This window comes from Etheostoma spectabile, chromosome 3 (genome assembly GCF_008692095.1).
Source record: "Etheostoma spectabile isolate EspeVRDwgs_2016 chromosome 3, UIUC_Espe_1.0, whole genome shotgun sequence".
Taxonomy (NCBI): Eukaryota; Metazoa; Chordata; class Actinopteri; order Perciformes; family Percidae; genus Etheostoma; species Etheostoma spectabile.
This window is the reverse complement of record NC_045735.1, coordinates 9,221-26,719: the sequence shown is the minus strand read 5'-3', so window position 1 is coordinate 26,719 and position 17,499 is coordinate 9,221. Positions and strand designations below refer to the sequence as shown.

The 17,499-nt window shown below is 45.2% G+C and overlaps 1 protein-coding gene across 1 annotated transcript in view; it reads right to left on the bottom strand.

The window, feature by feature from the left end:
• The window catches only part of pak1 (p21 protein (Cdc42/Rac)-activated kinase 1), a gene marked incomplete at its 5' end in the record, with an annotated part of 35,633 nt that overhangs the window by 11,684 nt on the left and 6,450 nt on the right, over positions 1–17,499 (bottom strand). The window contains 3 exon segments of the mRNA XM_032510332.1: positions 4,322–4,518; positions 5,985–6,084; positions 6,758–6,875. Of these exon segments, the coding sequence (XP_032366223.1) occupies positions 4,322–4,518; positions 5,985–6,084; positions 6,758–6,875 (415 nt within the window).

Sequence of the window (17,499 nt, the reverse complement as noted above, 5' to 3'; positions counted from 1 at the left end):
GAGACGCCTTTACAGATAGAGCAGGGTCTCGACCACACTCCTAATTTACAGGAGGACCCAACATTTCTAGGTAGGTTGTCCTCCATAGGCAGGGTCAACTTGCGCAGCAGTGGCGAGGAAACGACTTCCTTTTTAGGCAGAAACGGTGCTGGTAGCAGAACGCCAGATCCCAAGACCAGGCCGCAGAGGCCCAGGCCCAGACCCCGGGGCCGCTACCCAGGACCCCGGGACCCATACCATGCCAGTGTTATGATTCTTTTTAGTAGTGTCATGCGTTGCATGGCACTGTGTTCAGGTTCAAGGCACAGCAGGACGTGAGCAGGAGGTAGCAGACTTAGCGGGCCAATGCCTGACGTAGCGGCCTCTGCATTCCATGCAGACGTAGCAGGGCGCAGGCCGTGATGTAGCATGATGTAGCATGGACGTAGCACGAGGGCCTCATCAGGAGTGGTAGCCGGTGACTTATGCAGGGACGGTAGCCGATGTAGAGGGCAACGAGTCAGGACTTAGTCATGGCCTAGCAAGACGTAGCAGGGCCAGCAGGACGTAGCATGGCTAACAAGACTAGCATGGCGCGCGGCAGGGAGCGTAGCAGTTTAGCAGATTATCATGGACGTAGGACAGATGTAGCAGGACGTAGCAGGGCGACAGCAGGACTTAGCAGGGCCCGTAGCAAGACGTCGTCAGTATGTGGCAGGGCGCAGGGCAGGCGTTTAGACCAGGATGTTCGCAAGGGCACAGCGGACAATATGCAGTATGTATCAGCAGCTAGCGCGATGAGTCTGCAGGACGTGAGCAAAGGACTAGCGGGGCACAAGCAGGGAACATACATGACGTACAGTACTCGCATGGACGGTGTACTTACCCATAGGCGACAGCTGCCCACATTAATTTTGGAACCGGGAAGGGGGGGTGAAAAGGAAAGAAATCCTAAGATCCAGAGAACATGCTGGGTTCAAATAAACATAAGGACGATGGTGCCGGGGATGAAGGAACGAGGCGTGAAGATGCTGTATGGAAGTTATGTTGAACATTGGGTATCTGTAAATGATGACGAATTGAGGTGACAACAGCGGTGGAAAAGAGCGTAGTCATCCATTTTGGCCTGAAAAATGACACAACCTGAGCATACGGCGTGAGAAGACGCACCGAGTGTAAAGTATTTCAATGCAACACAGTGAGATTTGTGACACAAATCTTATTGGTTTCACTGAAAATGAAGCCCGTAGTTGCATGAGGGCCGAGCAGGACACGCCGTAGTTAGTTTGTTGATGCGGAGAGAGGATTCATGTTAGTTTGTCACTGACATGAAACTTTTAATTTGCCCCAAGGCTTCAGTGGGTCACGACAGAAAGCTAAAGGTCAATTTGGGGATAAAAAGAACAAGCTCAGGGCAATCCTGTTGGACCTCCCTATGATCTTCTTCCGGCCCACACATTGGGGACTGGCGCGGCAAATTAAACTATCGGTCAAATGCACAATAGTGTTCGAAAAGCATGCCTGGTAAGAGCCTGTGCTTACGTGTGGGCTATTCATTGGGTATGTAGCATTCCGCAGATGGTGGGGTTGTCGCCGCGGTGATGTTAAATTGTGTAGTCGCCATGAGGGCGGGGGGCAATGAAGTACGTCTCATAGCGCGAACACAGAAACGATTATTACAAGGAGGGGGCGGGACGGGGAAGCGGAAAAGGGAAGGAGAGAAAAAAGGGGGGGAAGGAGGAGGAAAGAAAGAAAAGGGTGGGAGGGGAGGGAAAAAGGGAAAAAGAAGAGAGGGGGGGGGGGGGAAAAGGAAGGGAGGGGGAAGGGGGGAAGAAGGGAGGAAAGGGGGGGGGGGAGGGGGAAGAGGGGGGAGGGGAAGGGAAGGAAGGGGAGGGGGAAAAAGGGAAGAAGAAGGGAGGAGGATTGGCGTAAGCCCGATGCGGCAGGGGCAATGTCGACGAAGATAGTAGATCAGGTGACAGACTGGATCGGGTAAAGCCATTGTCTGGGTAATATGTTGCGTAGGGAGAAATAATCTGAGTCGCAGTGCGATGCAAAGGGACGGCTGACGGGGGTGGTGTGTGTGTGTTTGTATTTGGTGTTTTGGTATAAATGGGTGGGTGCTGTTGTGTGGTGGTGTTAAGTGAATAATGGGATGTAGGTGTGGAGGTAGTGGGGTTAAATGAGTGTTGGGTTTGTGTTGTGTGAAGTGTAAGTGGGTTTTGTGGTGGTGTGGTGAAGTGTTGTGTGGTGGTATGGGGTGTTTTAGTGTGTTGTGGTGTAATGTGTGTGTGTGGTGACGGGGGCGCGTACCGAGGACCGGCCGGGTATAAGGGTGCGTGCGCCGGGAGATGGGAGAGAAGAGAGCTAGGGTAGATCGACGGTTCATGGTATAAAGGGTGTAACACTGGGTGGAAAGGGCATAGACGGGGGATGCAAGCTGTGGGAACATGTTGGCAACGTTGACAGACATATAGTTGATATATTGGTATCAGGAGTGAGGTCGGATATTCCAAGTTTCATGACAAACATTGTAAGGGGGAAGTAAGAAAGTGAGGAGTATTGTTATCGAGGATGCGATGAGTCCTTAATGCGTCTGAATGTATACAGCTTACAAAAGGGATATGATGTGTGATGTAGTTGCCTATGTCTCTCACTACCTTAATATAAGGGTGAGTGGGGTCCAAAAAAGCAGACGAAGTCAGGCGAGTATACTTGTAAGGTGGGGGTGGGCGCGGCACTGGCTGGAACGAAGACTGATATGTGTGGTGGGTAAGTCCAAGGAACAGTAGCGTGGACCCCAAACTATATAAAGGGAGGCTTGTTTTCTGTGATTAAAGACCGTGAAATGGAGTGGTGTGGTTAGTGTGATATTGTGGTCCGGTGCAGGGTAGGGGGTCAATGGTTAGCAATACCTATCTCCTCTTAAAAGGCTAATGGTAAGGTGTATATTGTGGTACGAGTTTAGGTGAGTTGTAAGGCCGGGAAGAAAAAAGGGGAGGGAGGGGTGAAGAAAAAAGCTCCAGATAACTCTTGTTATGAATTGATACTATAAATAAAATTGAATTGAATTGAAAATTCCCCACCACCAGCTGTGGCGATATTCCTGGTCATCCACGGTCTTTATTCCCCTGATATGTATCATCGTGATGGAGTCTAATCGCCAAACATGACTCAAACACGTCAACGTTGTGGTCTGCTGTCTTCCCCCAACCTTGGGCATGCTTTCCCTTTCCTCTGTGTTTGTCTCGTCTGTTGTCTGTCTGGCCGTGAGGGCGTTCCCACCAGAGGTGATCAAACCCATCTCCTATTCCGTCATCCAGTCAGCTGCATCCCATCTACTCATCATCTCCGGACATACTTAAAACCGGGCTTGTCACATACTCTCACGTGGTAACTTGGCTCTCAGTATTTAGCTCTAGTGTTCGCTCTCGTGTTGGTTTTCTGTTTTCTCGTGTTTCACCGTTTGCCTCTCCGTACAGACCCATCCGAGCTGCCCTCCACCATCCCGCCTACTTGTCACCTGTTCTTTTGGAATTGCCTCTGCATCCTTTAAACCAGGGGTCTTCAACAGGGGGTCCGCGACCCCTAGGGGGTCCGCGGAGGTACTGCATGGGGGTCGCGAAAGTTTTAACAACTAACAAGCATCACTTATTTTCCTTTTCACATTTATGTTTTAAAAAAATGTCCATTTGAATAGCTTTTATGCATGTTACAATGAATTGACAGACATTGTTGATCTTGGCAGGTATCAGTTTATTTGTGTTATGTTATGTTTATAAATGGCGTAGTGGCATGGCCCACCTACTCACTGGGCCTCGCACGTTTAAATAAAAACAGAATATATGAACCGTGTATTATTTGAGTATCTTAGTATTGAAGCACAATAACATAGGTACATTTACACATGGCACTAACTCATTATATACAGTTTGATATACACACAATTTTTAACAATATTGAATATTAGGAGGGTCCCGTCCATCTCGCCATCAGTTTGGGGGTCCTTGGCCTGGAAAACGTTGAAGACCCCTGCTTTAAACCACCTTTACTTTATCCTGTCTACCGCGCATTTTGGGGTCTGGGTCTCACTAACCCCTAACAGTCAACCTATTAGGCCCCATGTTAAGTCAAGTTCTTTCGCTCTTTAATGAGGTCTCTCCTGACTGACTGTGTAGCTATGATGAGGTTTGGAACAAATCTCACGTAGATATTTTCCTAACATCATGCAGCCCTAAGACGTACTGCCAATCTGCTTTTCTAATTTTCAAAAAAAAAAGTGATGTTTTTGCAGCTTCCATAACTTCTCCCCTCACTCAGCCTTCAGCCCCCAGGACCTCACCCTGAGTGGATTCTCGTTGAGGTACGGCGGCTCCCCCTCCACCATCTCTATGGCCATGATGCCCAGGGACCAGATGTCCACCTTGGGGCCGTAGGCTTTACGCGTCACCACCTCCGGAGCCATCCAGTACGGAGTCCCCACCATGGTGCTGCGTTTGCTCTGCTCCGGGGTGATCTGGGCGCAGAACCCAAAGTCAGCTGTGAGGAGGAGGAGAGACCAGAATGAGTCCATGTGTTCACAGTATGTTGCAATATCACATGGTCAAAGTTAGGTTTGTAAAGTTGATGTGTCTGATGTGTCTGCTGTGTTCATAAAGGTGGCATACAGTACACTCTGCTACGTCCTGTTTACATCCTGCTACATCCTGCTGGGCCTTGTAATGCCCACAGTGCCCTGCTACGTCCTGCTACGTCCTGCTACGTCCTGCTACGTCCTGCTCACGGTCCTCGCTACATTCTGCTGTGACGTCCTCTGCTACGTCTCCTGCTACGTTTCCTGCCTGAAGGGTTCCTCTGTCTGGCCGGGTACGCCCCCCATCTATCTGTGTCCTCCTGCAGGCATGAAACATTACACAAAGAACACTACAACCCTCGGTTCTGGACGGTTATTGCCTCTTCTCTCCTCTCATCACCCCAACCGGTCGTAAGACACCGCCTACCAAGAGCCTGGGTCTGGGTCTAGGGTCTGGGTCTAGGCCTGGGTCTGGGCCTGGGTCTGGGTCTGTCCCAGGTTTCTGCCTAAAAGGAAGTTTGTCCTCTCCACTGTGGCCCTGTTGCTTGCTCTGGAGGAAACTACTAGACCTGTTGGGTCCTTGTAAAAAGTGTGGTCTAGACCCACTCTATCTGTAAAGGGTCTCGAGATAACTCTTGTTATGAATTGATACTATAAATAAAATTGAATTGAATGATGCTGAGGAAGTTTATGTAGAGATTTATATGCCGATTAACTGAGTCAAATAATACAATTTTAAATGCTATATCAATCCTGCACTTAGTGATACCAGATATTCGTCAAAACTCTGGGATCACTGGAACACGCACCTGTACCTGTTTTAATTATTGGACGTTGCAATTTGTAGATTTGTGTGTATGTGTGTTTCTTTTGTGATATTTTTGGGGATCAGTTTGTCTGTATGTATTTATGTTTGTGTTTGGTCTGAACCCCTTTTGTAATGTGCTGAGTGTGCTGTTTTCTTTCTTTTTTCTGGACCTTTAGTCTACAAATAAAGAAATGTAATATTCAAAACGTTTTGCACTTTTTCAGCAGTATACACAATTGGACAATAGTTCTCCAACAGAAATATTTGACCTGAAAAAAGCTCAGGTTTTCCCTTTAACTGTTTAAATCAAACCTTTACATGCCGTTTCACACATGTAATGTCTATGGAAATATAAAGGATCAAGGTATATAAAAGATTACGTAAATCCCAATAAATATAACCTCTGATCAACTACACATGCGTTTCCACAGTGGTTAAACAGACTGGACTTTAAATCCTGGTCACAACAGGATCAGAGCTCCCCCTGCTGGTCAGGACAGGTAACTACAGCAACAACCCTGACCAACCAGCAGCAGTACACCCCAGATAACACAGACGTGATTAATATATATATATATATGTATATATATATATAAGACAGGATGTCAGCTGTCGTGGACTGACTGAGTTTGACGGAGCCGTCCATGCCCAGCAGGATGTTGTCGCTCTTAATGTCTCGATGGATGACCTGGTTCGAGTGGAGGAACTCCAACGCCTGGAGACACTGGAGACAGAAAGACAGACAGCAAGAGAGACAGACAGACAGCGAGAGAGACAGACAGACAGCGAGAGAGACAGACAGACAGCGAGAGAGACAGACAGACAGCGAGAGAGACAGACAGTGAGATAGAAAGACAGAGAGACAGGCGGCAGACAGCGAGACAGACAGACAAAAAGCGAGAGAGACGGACAGACAGCCAGCGAGAAAGACAGACAGTGAGATAGACAGACAGATAGACAGCGAGAGAGACAGTGAGAGAGACAGACAGACAGACAGTCAGCGAGAGACAGACAGTGACAGACAGCGCAGACAGACAGACAGCGAGAGACAGACAGCGCAGACAGACAGACAGCGAGAGAAACACAAACAGAGAGACAAAGAGAGACAGACAGACAGACAGATGGATGGACGGGCAGCCGGACAGACACACAGAGACAGAGAGAGACAGCGAGGGAGACAGCGAGAGAGAAAGACAGACAGACAGACAGACACAGAGAGACGGATGGACGGCGAGTCGGACAGACACACAGAGACAGAGAGACAGACAGCAAGAAAGACGGACAGACAGACAGCGAGAGAGAGAGAGACAGACAGACAGAGATCATCATAAAGTATGTGTGGTTTTCTTTTCTTTTTTTTTAAATGTCCAATCAGAATGGCGTCCCCTGTCTCTCACCTCTCTGCAGACGGCAGCGATCTGGGCTTCGTCCATGCAGGTTTCCGTGACGACGTCAGTCAGCGAACCTCCGGCCAGGTACTCCATCACCACCCACAGCTCGTCCCCCACCAGGTAACTATGGACACGCCAAGACATGCCAGTGTTCAGTATTTAAATAATATGACTTGAAATCTGCTTCAGACGTGAAGGGGACACGCGCTATATTAACCTTGTTAAAAACAAGAAACAAGGGGACAGAAAATGGGTAAAAATACTTCTTAAAATCTTGGTTTTCGTACATTTGCACTTAAAATATTGAATGTTATTTTTAATTTTTACAGTTAAGGATTGACTGAGCGGAGTCTGTAAATGTTCCCTGATTTTAGATTATATTATATTATATTAGATTAGATTAGATTAGATTAGATGATACTTTATTCATCCCACAGCGGGGAAATTCCCTTTTTACAGCAGCATTTTCTACAATAAAAACAAAACAAACAAACAAACAAGTAAACACACAAACAAACAGGCAAACAACAGCCAATGAGCAGAAGGCAGACTGAGAGTAAAGTGGCGTCTAATAAAGGTTTTGTAAAGTGCGGTTGACGTAGTACAAGAAAACATAAAAAAAATCAACATTGCAGTGTGAGTAAGTGACGTTAAAATTAAATTGAATATGTAATTAAAGTAATGAAGCAAACGCAGGTAACCATGATATCAGTTATATTCACCCGAGACCATAAATAATATTGAAAAAGTAAGCACTCGTTGGCTTTATTTGGATTATTTGGCTTCCTTGTATTTCACCTGGTCGTTTATAGGACGACTACGTGTGGACAGGTCTGGCTGCACAGCAGATGTGTTCTGGGACGGGAGGAAAAGACGTTTCGGGTTGTCCCAAAAAAAAAAAATTTCGTCCATCATTTAAAGAATTCAGAGTGGGTTACATTTTCTGTGTTTTTTTGCATCCGTAGCGAGCGTCTTGATGTGTTTGGACAAGGAGAAGAAGAAGAAATGAGCTTATTTAGAAATGCTCAACAAGTCATATGGGAATATTCAGGAGGATGATGATGATGAGGAAGATGATGAGGAAGATGGAAGAGGAGGAAGATGATGATGAAGAGGAGGATGGAAGATGAGGAAGATGATGACCGAAGGAGGATGGTGCAAGAAGAGTAAATGATGACGAAGAGTGAGATGGGAATTGAAGAGGAAGATGATAGGCGAAGGGAGGATGGAAAGAGGAGATGATGACAAGAGGAGGATGGAAGAAGAGGAAATATGATGACGAGAGGAGTAGAGAAGATGGTCAGTAGGAGAGAGATGGAAGAAGAGGAAGATGATGACGAAGAGGAGGATGAATAGGAGGAATAGGGAAGAGAGGAATAGATGCGACAGAATGAAAGAAGAGGAGATAGACGAAGGGAGGATGGAAGAAGAGAGGAAGATGATATACGAAGGTGAGGATGGAAGAAAGTAAGATTTTACGAAGATGAGGAGTTAAGTGGAAAGATGTGAGTAGGGATGAAGAGAGCAATGATGAAGAGATGATGATGAAGAGGAGGAAGATGATCGATGAAGATGGATGGAGAGGAGGAAGACGATGATGAGAGGAGGATGGAAGATGAGGAAGATGATGACGAAGAGGAGGATGGAAGAAGAAGGAAGATGATGACGAGAGAGGATAGGGAATAAGAGGAAGATGATGACGAAGAGGAGGATGAGAGGAGAAGATGATCGAAGAGGAGCGATGGATAAGAAGAAGATGATTCCGAAGAGGAGGAGGAGATGAGGAAGATGATGCGAAGGTGGGAGGATGGAAGAACAGGAAGATGATGCGAAGAGAGATGGAAGAAGAGAGAATGATGAGGAAGAGAGGATTGGAAGAGGAGGAGATGAAATGATGAGAGGAGGATGAATAGAGGAAGAATTTGAGATGCAGAGGAGGAGGAAGAGGAGGAAGCTGATTATGAAAGGAGGATGGAATGAGGAAATGATGACGAGAGGAGGATGCGGAAGAAGAGGAAAGATGATACGAAGCTAGGATGGAAGAAGAGAAGATGATTACGAAGAGGAGGATGGAAAAGGGGAAGATGATGTACGAGAGGAGGGAGGAGATGATGAGATGATGACGCGAGGGGATGAAGAATGAGGAAGTATTTGACTGCCTAAGAGGATGGACTTATGAGGCAGATGATTACTACAGAGGACCTGCTGAATAAGAGGGGGGAAGAATGAGACTACTAGGAGGAGGAAGAAGAGAAATTATGAGGCAATGATGATGGGAAATGAGGAATCTCTGCTGAAGAGGATGACTGGAATAGGAGTAATATTATGCCTGAAGAGGAGGATGGAAGATTAGAAGATGCTGAGTAAAGGTAGGCTTGAAGCGTAGGACGAGGAGGATGTAACGATGGAGGAAGATGCTGAGTAATAGGAGGATGGAATCGGAGGAAGATACATGACGACAAGGAAGCACAGTGTAAGAAGACTCGGCGGGAGGGAATGACGTGAGTGGAAGGGATAATAGGCCGAGCAAAAGCCTTCTAGTAGATTTTATGTTGTAATTAAATAATTAAATAATGAATATATAATATAATTAAATAACCACACACAATTGAGACTTTTAAAAAAGGACTAAAAACATTTCTTTTTAAGCAGAACTTTTATGATCCACCTTAGCCTTTAGATTTGTTTTTTAGATTACAGTGCATTACAAATAAAATGGTTATTATAGTATTATTATTTTATTATTATAATTTAATAATAATAGCCTCGGACGTATGAAGGTAAATATGTTGCAACATGTGAGAGCCTGCCACGGGATGTTGAGCACTCGTATAATACATGGGAGAACTTTAGTCGTCCTGTAACCACACACACCCACACACACAGACACGAACACCACACACACACACGACACACACCCCACAGACACCACACACACACAGACAGACCACACACACACCCACACACACAACACACAACACACACACACACAGAAAGACAGACGCACACACACAACACACACACAGACACACAGACACACAGACAGACACACACACACCACACAGAAAGACATACACCCACACACAGACACATCACACACATCACACCCACGCACACACACACACACAGACACACACACACACACAGACACACAGACGAAACACACACCACACACACACCACACAGCGAATACAGACCCACAGCACACACCACACAGACACACACACCACACACACAGACACACACAACACACACACACCACACACAACACACACACACAGACACACAGACACACCACACCAACACACACCCACACACCCTACAAACCCACACACACGACACCCACACCACCACGACAGACACACACACACACAGACATACACACACACACCACCCAACACAACCACCCACACACACACACCCCACACACACACACCACACAGACACCCCTACACACACACACACCCAGAACACACCTACGAGACCCACACCCAACACACACACACACAAAGAAGAACAGACACACAATCACACACACACAAACACACACCACCACACACACAACACCCATGACATACACACACACCCACACCACCACACACACACAGACACGACACACACACACACACACACACACACACCAACGACAGCACAGACCTACACACACACACACAAAACACACACACACAACACACACACCACATACATACCATAACACACATACACACCCAGACACAGACACAGACCACACACAGAGCAGACACACATACACACACACACACACACACACACACACACATACATACATACAACACACTCACAAACCACACACACACACATACACACCACACCTACAGACACACATCATACACACACACACAGTACATAACACACAGACCACACCACACACACACACATACACACACACACACACCACACAGCATCCCACCCCACACACACAACACACACACACACACGACACACACATACATATCATAGCATACACACACACCACACACACACACACACCACCACACACACCACATACACACATACCACACCCATACACATACACACACCCACACAGACCCCATACATACACACACACACACACACAGCACACATAAATAACTACACACACACACACACACACACCGAAAGACACCACACACACACACACACCACACAAAGCACAACCACATACATACACACACACACAACACACACACACGACATCACTACACACACACAGCACACACACATACACACATACACACCTACTACACACACTACCACACTCACACAGCACACACACACACACACACACACACACACATACATACACACTAATCATACTGTTAAATTTGGTTTCCACGGGTATGACAGCAGCATCACAGTCTCGCATGTGCCTCTAAATATCCTCTTAAGAAAAACAGGTAACTGACGGTAACCATACAACCCCCCCCCTCCCCCCCTTCCCCCCTCTTTGCATGTCTGGTGTGTTGCATGGCAACAGCAACAACCGAACGTGAAAAGCCTCTTCATCGATTATTCTAATCCTCCGTTTCAAAAGCTCCGATTTTCAGTTTCCCTCCACCGCCCGGAAACATCTGAACGTCACAGAAGGTGTTTTTCCCAGGTTGGAACTTCACATTTGACTTACTGACAGCGAGATTGTGTGCGTTTTTTAAAACTTTGTTTTTCACACAATTTAACTGCCAGTCAAACATTCAATACATTTGTTGCCAGAAAAAGCGGATTCCAACATTCAGCCGGTTGACTTGGTGCGAGGTTGCAAGTTGTCTATTGGCCCGAAATCTTAGTGAAAATTGCCCGAAAGACTGAATGAAGGCAACACTCCAAATTAATGATGCTCGGGGTTTATTTCCTGTTTTTTTTCTTGACCCTCGTTTGTCTTCCCGTTAACCATGAACTCGTCCTTCCCGGTCTAATAGAAAATGAACGTTTTTTTGGGGTCTTTTTCCCTGTTTTTTGGTCGCTTTTTCCTTCCTGATTTATTTCTCACTTTTGTTTCCAGCTTTTGGGTCTTTTTTTTTTTTTTTTTTTTTTTTAACCTGAGCTGGTTCAATAACAGGTTTAACTCTTATTTCTTAGGAATTCATGGTCAACAAACCTCATTGACATCAAATTATACACACTTTTTTGGAACAAAAAGGCAGAAATTAGGATTATTTTTGACTAATGTTCAGATCAGAAGGAGTGGTTGCGTTGATCTCAGATGGGTAGATGTCAAACGTTTAGTCCCGGATATGCGGGTTTTAAACCATTAAAAAAAGAATGAAAAGCGATAAGATTAATAAACACCACCAAAAATTTCAATGACAGTCATCATAATTTTACGCCTTGAAGAACGTTATATGGAGTCACCATGTTATTTTTTGGCAATTGTTTGAAGGAATCCACATTCTGATTATAAAACACTGTAAAGCGGTCATTTTGACCCGGGACGACACATTAAGGGTTAAGTGTTTAGTCGCGCAGAGTGAGCAGGCTGCCAAACCCGCGAGAGAACGAAGAGATAATAGTTATGCTGTGTTGTCCGCACGGACGGCCGCATATACGGCTCATATAAGTCTGGATCTGACCGTTTCATCTATATACCACATATCCATAATAGACGGAAACTCTGAATTCCCACCTTGTGTGGGAGGTGCCTAGAGGCTTGTGCCCGGGAGGTCCCCCAGACGGCGTGGATAAAAATCTGGGTGGGAAACGTAAGGTCAGCGCTCGTCCCTACCCGTCGATCACCCCACCGCGGATGTCCCTTGAGCAAGGCCCTTACCCCCTGCCCAACCATGAGATTCAGACTTTGGTTGAACTGGGCGCTTCCAGGTATGAATGTGGAATGGTGTGAATGGGTACAGGTCCGTGGTTTGAGACTTTAGACAGAGACTTGACCCTGAATAAACAAAGAGTTAATATATACTGGTATTTATCTATATATTATAAATATATATATATATACATCATACCACACACACCATCACACACACACACACACACACACGCACACACACACTGCCCCCCCCCCCCACTCTGTGTGAAGAGAGATTACCCCAGTCAGACTGTACAATGAACCTGGTTGACTCTTGCAATATATCCGTGTCCATTCATTATACATCTGTGCATATATTTGTCATTTGGGCAATTTTCTCGTGCAACTCGCCATCCATGTGGCATTGTTTGTATATACAGTTCTGCTTGCTATGATCTTGTTACACTTGTCCTATCTTTGCTCTAATCTTTGCTGTTCAACCGCCATGTCCCCACTGTGGAGCAACATAGGTTTTCTATCTCATGCTATCTTAAATTGCAAGCTTAATTCACTGTTTTTCTGGTTTCTCCATTCCTTTTGGTTCGGATCGCATTCCTCACCGTAGAACCCTGTGGGTTGCAAGCGTACCCAAGTTTCGGTGTTTGGTTGTTTGTTTGGCACCAAGTTTAAAAAATGCTCCAAGGTTCGGCTGAACGGACCAACCACTCAGGTGTGAAACCACTTCTAACACAAAAAGGCTCAGATGATTGTGAACCTGCCAAAACTAAAGATAATCCTCCAACTGTGAGAGCTGCGCCTCCGTGAAGGGATCTTCACCTTACATTACTAGGTGTGTTGTTTGTGTGTGTGTGTGTTGTGTTGGTGTTTGTGTTTGTTGTGTGTTTCGTGTGGTGGTTGTGGTTGTGGTGTGTTCCAACCGTCGCAGGTAGTTGACGATTTTCGGTTTTATTTTCCCTCACTCCTTCAATCTCCATCGTTGATGATCACTCCTTCGTTCCCCCCGGGCTGCTGCTGCAGTTCATCTGTTTAATGGCCCCCTGAGAGGAAGAAAAAGAGAGAGAGACGTTGGCCTTCTTACTCCGCTCTATGTCACCAAATAAATCACGTAAAAAAATAAAAAAACTAGGAGCAGAAAAGAGGTTCGGAAAGTGGGGTTGGAGCTGCACCGATTAGACGATTATGATTTGCAGAACAAGATTAGTATTATGAGGTAATTAATTGTTGGTAATGTGGTGTTAAAACAACAGAAAATGCCGTTTTCAACAGCCTTTTTCTATGCCTTTTTTTGTTTTTGTATCATAGTGAAGTGATAATCTTTGGGTTCTGATGACAAAACAATGACATTTAAAGACTCACCTTGTAATGCCCACATTGCCCTGCTTATGCTATGAACTACTACAAGACACTACAAACGTAAAACTGTTTTTTTGTGAATTTTTCCACTCTTCGTTCTACCCAACCGGGTCGGCACGACCACCGCTACACGAGCCTGGGTCTGGGCCTGGGGCCTGCCCTGGGTCTGCTGGCTGGGGGCCTGGTCCTGGCCTGGTCATGGTCATGGTCCAATATTGGTTCAGTTTTCCTCTGCCATGTGGCCCTGTTGCTTTGCTCTGGAGGAGACTACTAGAGCCTGTTGGGTCCCTTGAAAGTCTGAGTGTGTCCTGACCTGCTCTTCTGTAAAAGGTTCTCGAGATAACTCTCGTATGAACTGATACTATAAATAAATGATTACATTGAATGAATTGACAATCACTTGATTTCTTTATCTTTCATCTTTTATAGACCAAACGATTAATTGATTAAACGTAAAAATAACAAAAGAAAAAGAGACAGACAACCGTGTATAGTCAGAAAAATGACTGTGGGGGATTAAAAACTGACAAAAATCTCTTAATCCAAGGCGATAACATTGTCGCCCAGGCAGCGCGCGACAAACTTTAAACCGTGAGCCGCCTAAATCTCAAGAGGGAAACGAGAGCGGATTACCCAACAGGAGAGCTGAGCTCCTTAAAGATCACCAGAATGTCCCGCACTGTCTCCAAGGGACTATACATCACTTCACTGCCTCAATGGTCCGAACTGTGTCAGACAACCAGCGGAACCTGCGCTCTTGTTTACCTTTAGAGGAGCTCTTTTTGGCTTCATTTTTTGTTATTTTGTTTTTTACCTTGATTAACGACTGACACCAGATGAACATACAAATATGTATGTAACAAGGTACATACTAAACCCGAGGACGTTCCCCGTTCGAGGGGAACTCGACCTGCGTTAAGGTTCAGACACTATGGGAACGATAACACTGCTTCGTTTTCGACACTATGGGAAGGCCTTTCTAGCATAGTGTTCGTAACCGACGCAGTGTCTCGTTCCTTATCTCGGGGGAACCAAGGGTTACATACGTAACCCGATACGTTTCCCTTTGATGGTAACTCGAACCTTCGTTGGTTACACACTATGGGAACGAGAACACTGCGTCAGTTTTCGACACTATGGGAACGCCTTTGGATAGTGTCCGGTAACCGACGCAGTTTCTCGTTCCCTTATCCGGGGAACAAGGGTTACTACGTAACCCGAACGTTTCCTTCTGAGGGGAACTCGAACTGCGTCGGTTACGACCTATGCTAAAGCCGTCCCATAGTTTCCGTAACCACGCAGTCGAGTTCCCCTCGAGGGGAACGTCTCTGTTTACGTATGTAACCCTTGTTCCCCGAGATAGGGGAACGAGAACACTGCGTTGGTTACACCCTATGCCTAAAGTGTTCCCATATGCCGTAACCACCGCAGTGTCTCCGTCTTCCCATAATGTCGTAATCCTGGAAGGGGACAGAGGGATGATGGAAGAAGACGTAAGGAGAACTGAAAGACCCTCTGGCCCTGTAGCGATGTCTATAGCTGTTGTTCACCGGCCCGACGCCTGGCAACAGACAGCAGTTAAACATCAATGTCTCGTTCCTGTTGGACGGAAAACTATCATGTTATTTAGTCAGTCTAGAAAAACTTGCTTTTGAACTTGAGCTGTTCCCAAATACTTCTAACGTGTTACCGTGCAAACTCTGGGTTTTAGCATAATTGTGGAATAGATTCTTTTTGTTATGTAGGATGAACTGGAGGTCGTGAGTTGTGTGCTGTGATGATGTTTCCCAAATACTGTATCTGAGTCTCCTTTTATATGACCTTAGGGTCCCCCCCTAATACTGTATCTGAAGTCTCCTTTATATAGACTTAGTGGTCCCTAATACTGTTCTGAAGTCGCTTTCATATAGACCTTAGTGTCCTAATACTGTATTGAGTCTCTGTTATATAGTTAGTGGTCCCCTAATACTGTCTCTGAAGTCTCTTTCATATAGACCTTAGTTCCCTAATACTGTATCCTGATCTCTTTTATATAGACCTTATTGGTCCCCTATACTGTATCTGATCTCTTTTAGATAGACCTTAGTGGTCCCTAATACTGTATCTGAAGTCTCTTTTATATAGACCTTAGATGTCCCTAATACTGTATCGGAGTCTCTTTCATATAGACCTTAGTGTTCCCTAATACTGTATCTGAGTCTCGTTTATATAGACCTTAGTTTCCCCTACTACTGTATCTGAGTCTCTTGTTATATAGACCTTAGTGGTCCCAATACTGTATCTGACTCTCTTGTCATATAGACCTTAGTGGTCCCTAATACTGTATCTGAAGTCTCTTTATATAGACCTTAGTTGGTCCCAATACTGTATCTGAAGTCTCTTTATATAGACCTTATTGGGTCCCTAATACTGTATCGAGTCTCTTTTATATGACCTTAGGGTCCCCTATACTGTATCTGATCTCTTTATATAGACTTAGTGGTCCAATACTGTATCTAATCTCTTTCATATAGACCTTAGTGGTCCTAATCTGTAGCTGAGTCTCTTTTTATAAGACCTTAGTGGTCCCTCAACTGTATCTGAAGTCTTTTATATAGACCTTGTGGTCCCTAATACGGTACTGAAGTCTCTTGAATAGACCTAGTGGTCCATAATACGTATCTGAGTCCCTTTCATATGACCGTTAGTGGGCCCGAATACTGTATCTTAAGTCTCTTGTATCGACCTTAGGTCCCTAATACTGTATCTGAAGTCTCTTTCATATAGACTTATGGTCCTAATACTGTAGTCTGAAGTCTTTTATATAGACCTTAGTGGTCCTAATCTGTATCTGAAGTCCTTTATATAGACCTTGTGGTCCCAATCTGTATCTGAAGTCTCTTTTATAGAGACCTTAGTGGTCCCCTAATACGTATCTGAAGTCCTTTTATATAGACCTAGTGGTCGCCTTAATCTGTATCTGAAGTCTCTTTTATATAGCCTTAGTGTCGCCCTAATACTGGATCTGAAGTCTCTTTTATGTAGACTTAGTGGTCCCTAATCCTGTATCTAAATCTCTTTTATCTAGACCTTAGTGGTCCCTAATACGGTATCGAAGTCTCTTTATAAACCTTAGTCGTCCCCTAATACGTATGCGAAGTCTCTTTATAAGACCTTAGTGGTCCCCTAATACTGTATCTGATCTCTTTTACATAGACCTAGTGTTCCCCTAAACTGTATCTGAAGTCTCTTTTTTTATATGAGACCTTAGTGGTCCCCTAAACTGTATCTGAAGTCTCTTTATAGTATACCTTAGTGGTCCCTAATACGGGGGGTATCTTAAGTCTCTTTTATATGACCCTTAGTGGTCCCCTAATACTGTATCTGAAGTCTCTTATATAGACCTTAGTGGTCCCACTAAACTGTATCTGAGATCTCTTTATATAGACCTTATTGGTCCCCTATACTGTATCTGAAGTCTCTTTTACATAGACCTTAGTGGGGGTCCCCCTAATACTGTATTCGAAGTCTCTTTTATTGACCTTAGTGTCCGCTAACTGTATCTGAAGTCTCTTTATATAGACTTAGAATGTGGTCCTAATCCTGTATCCTGAAGTCC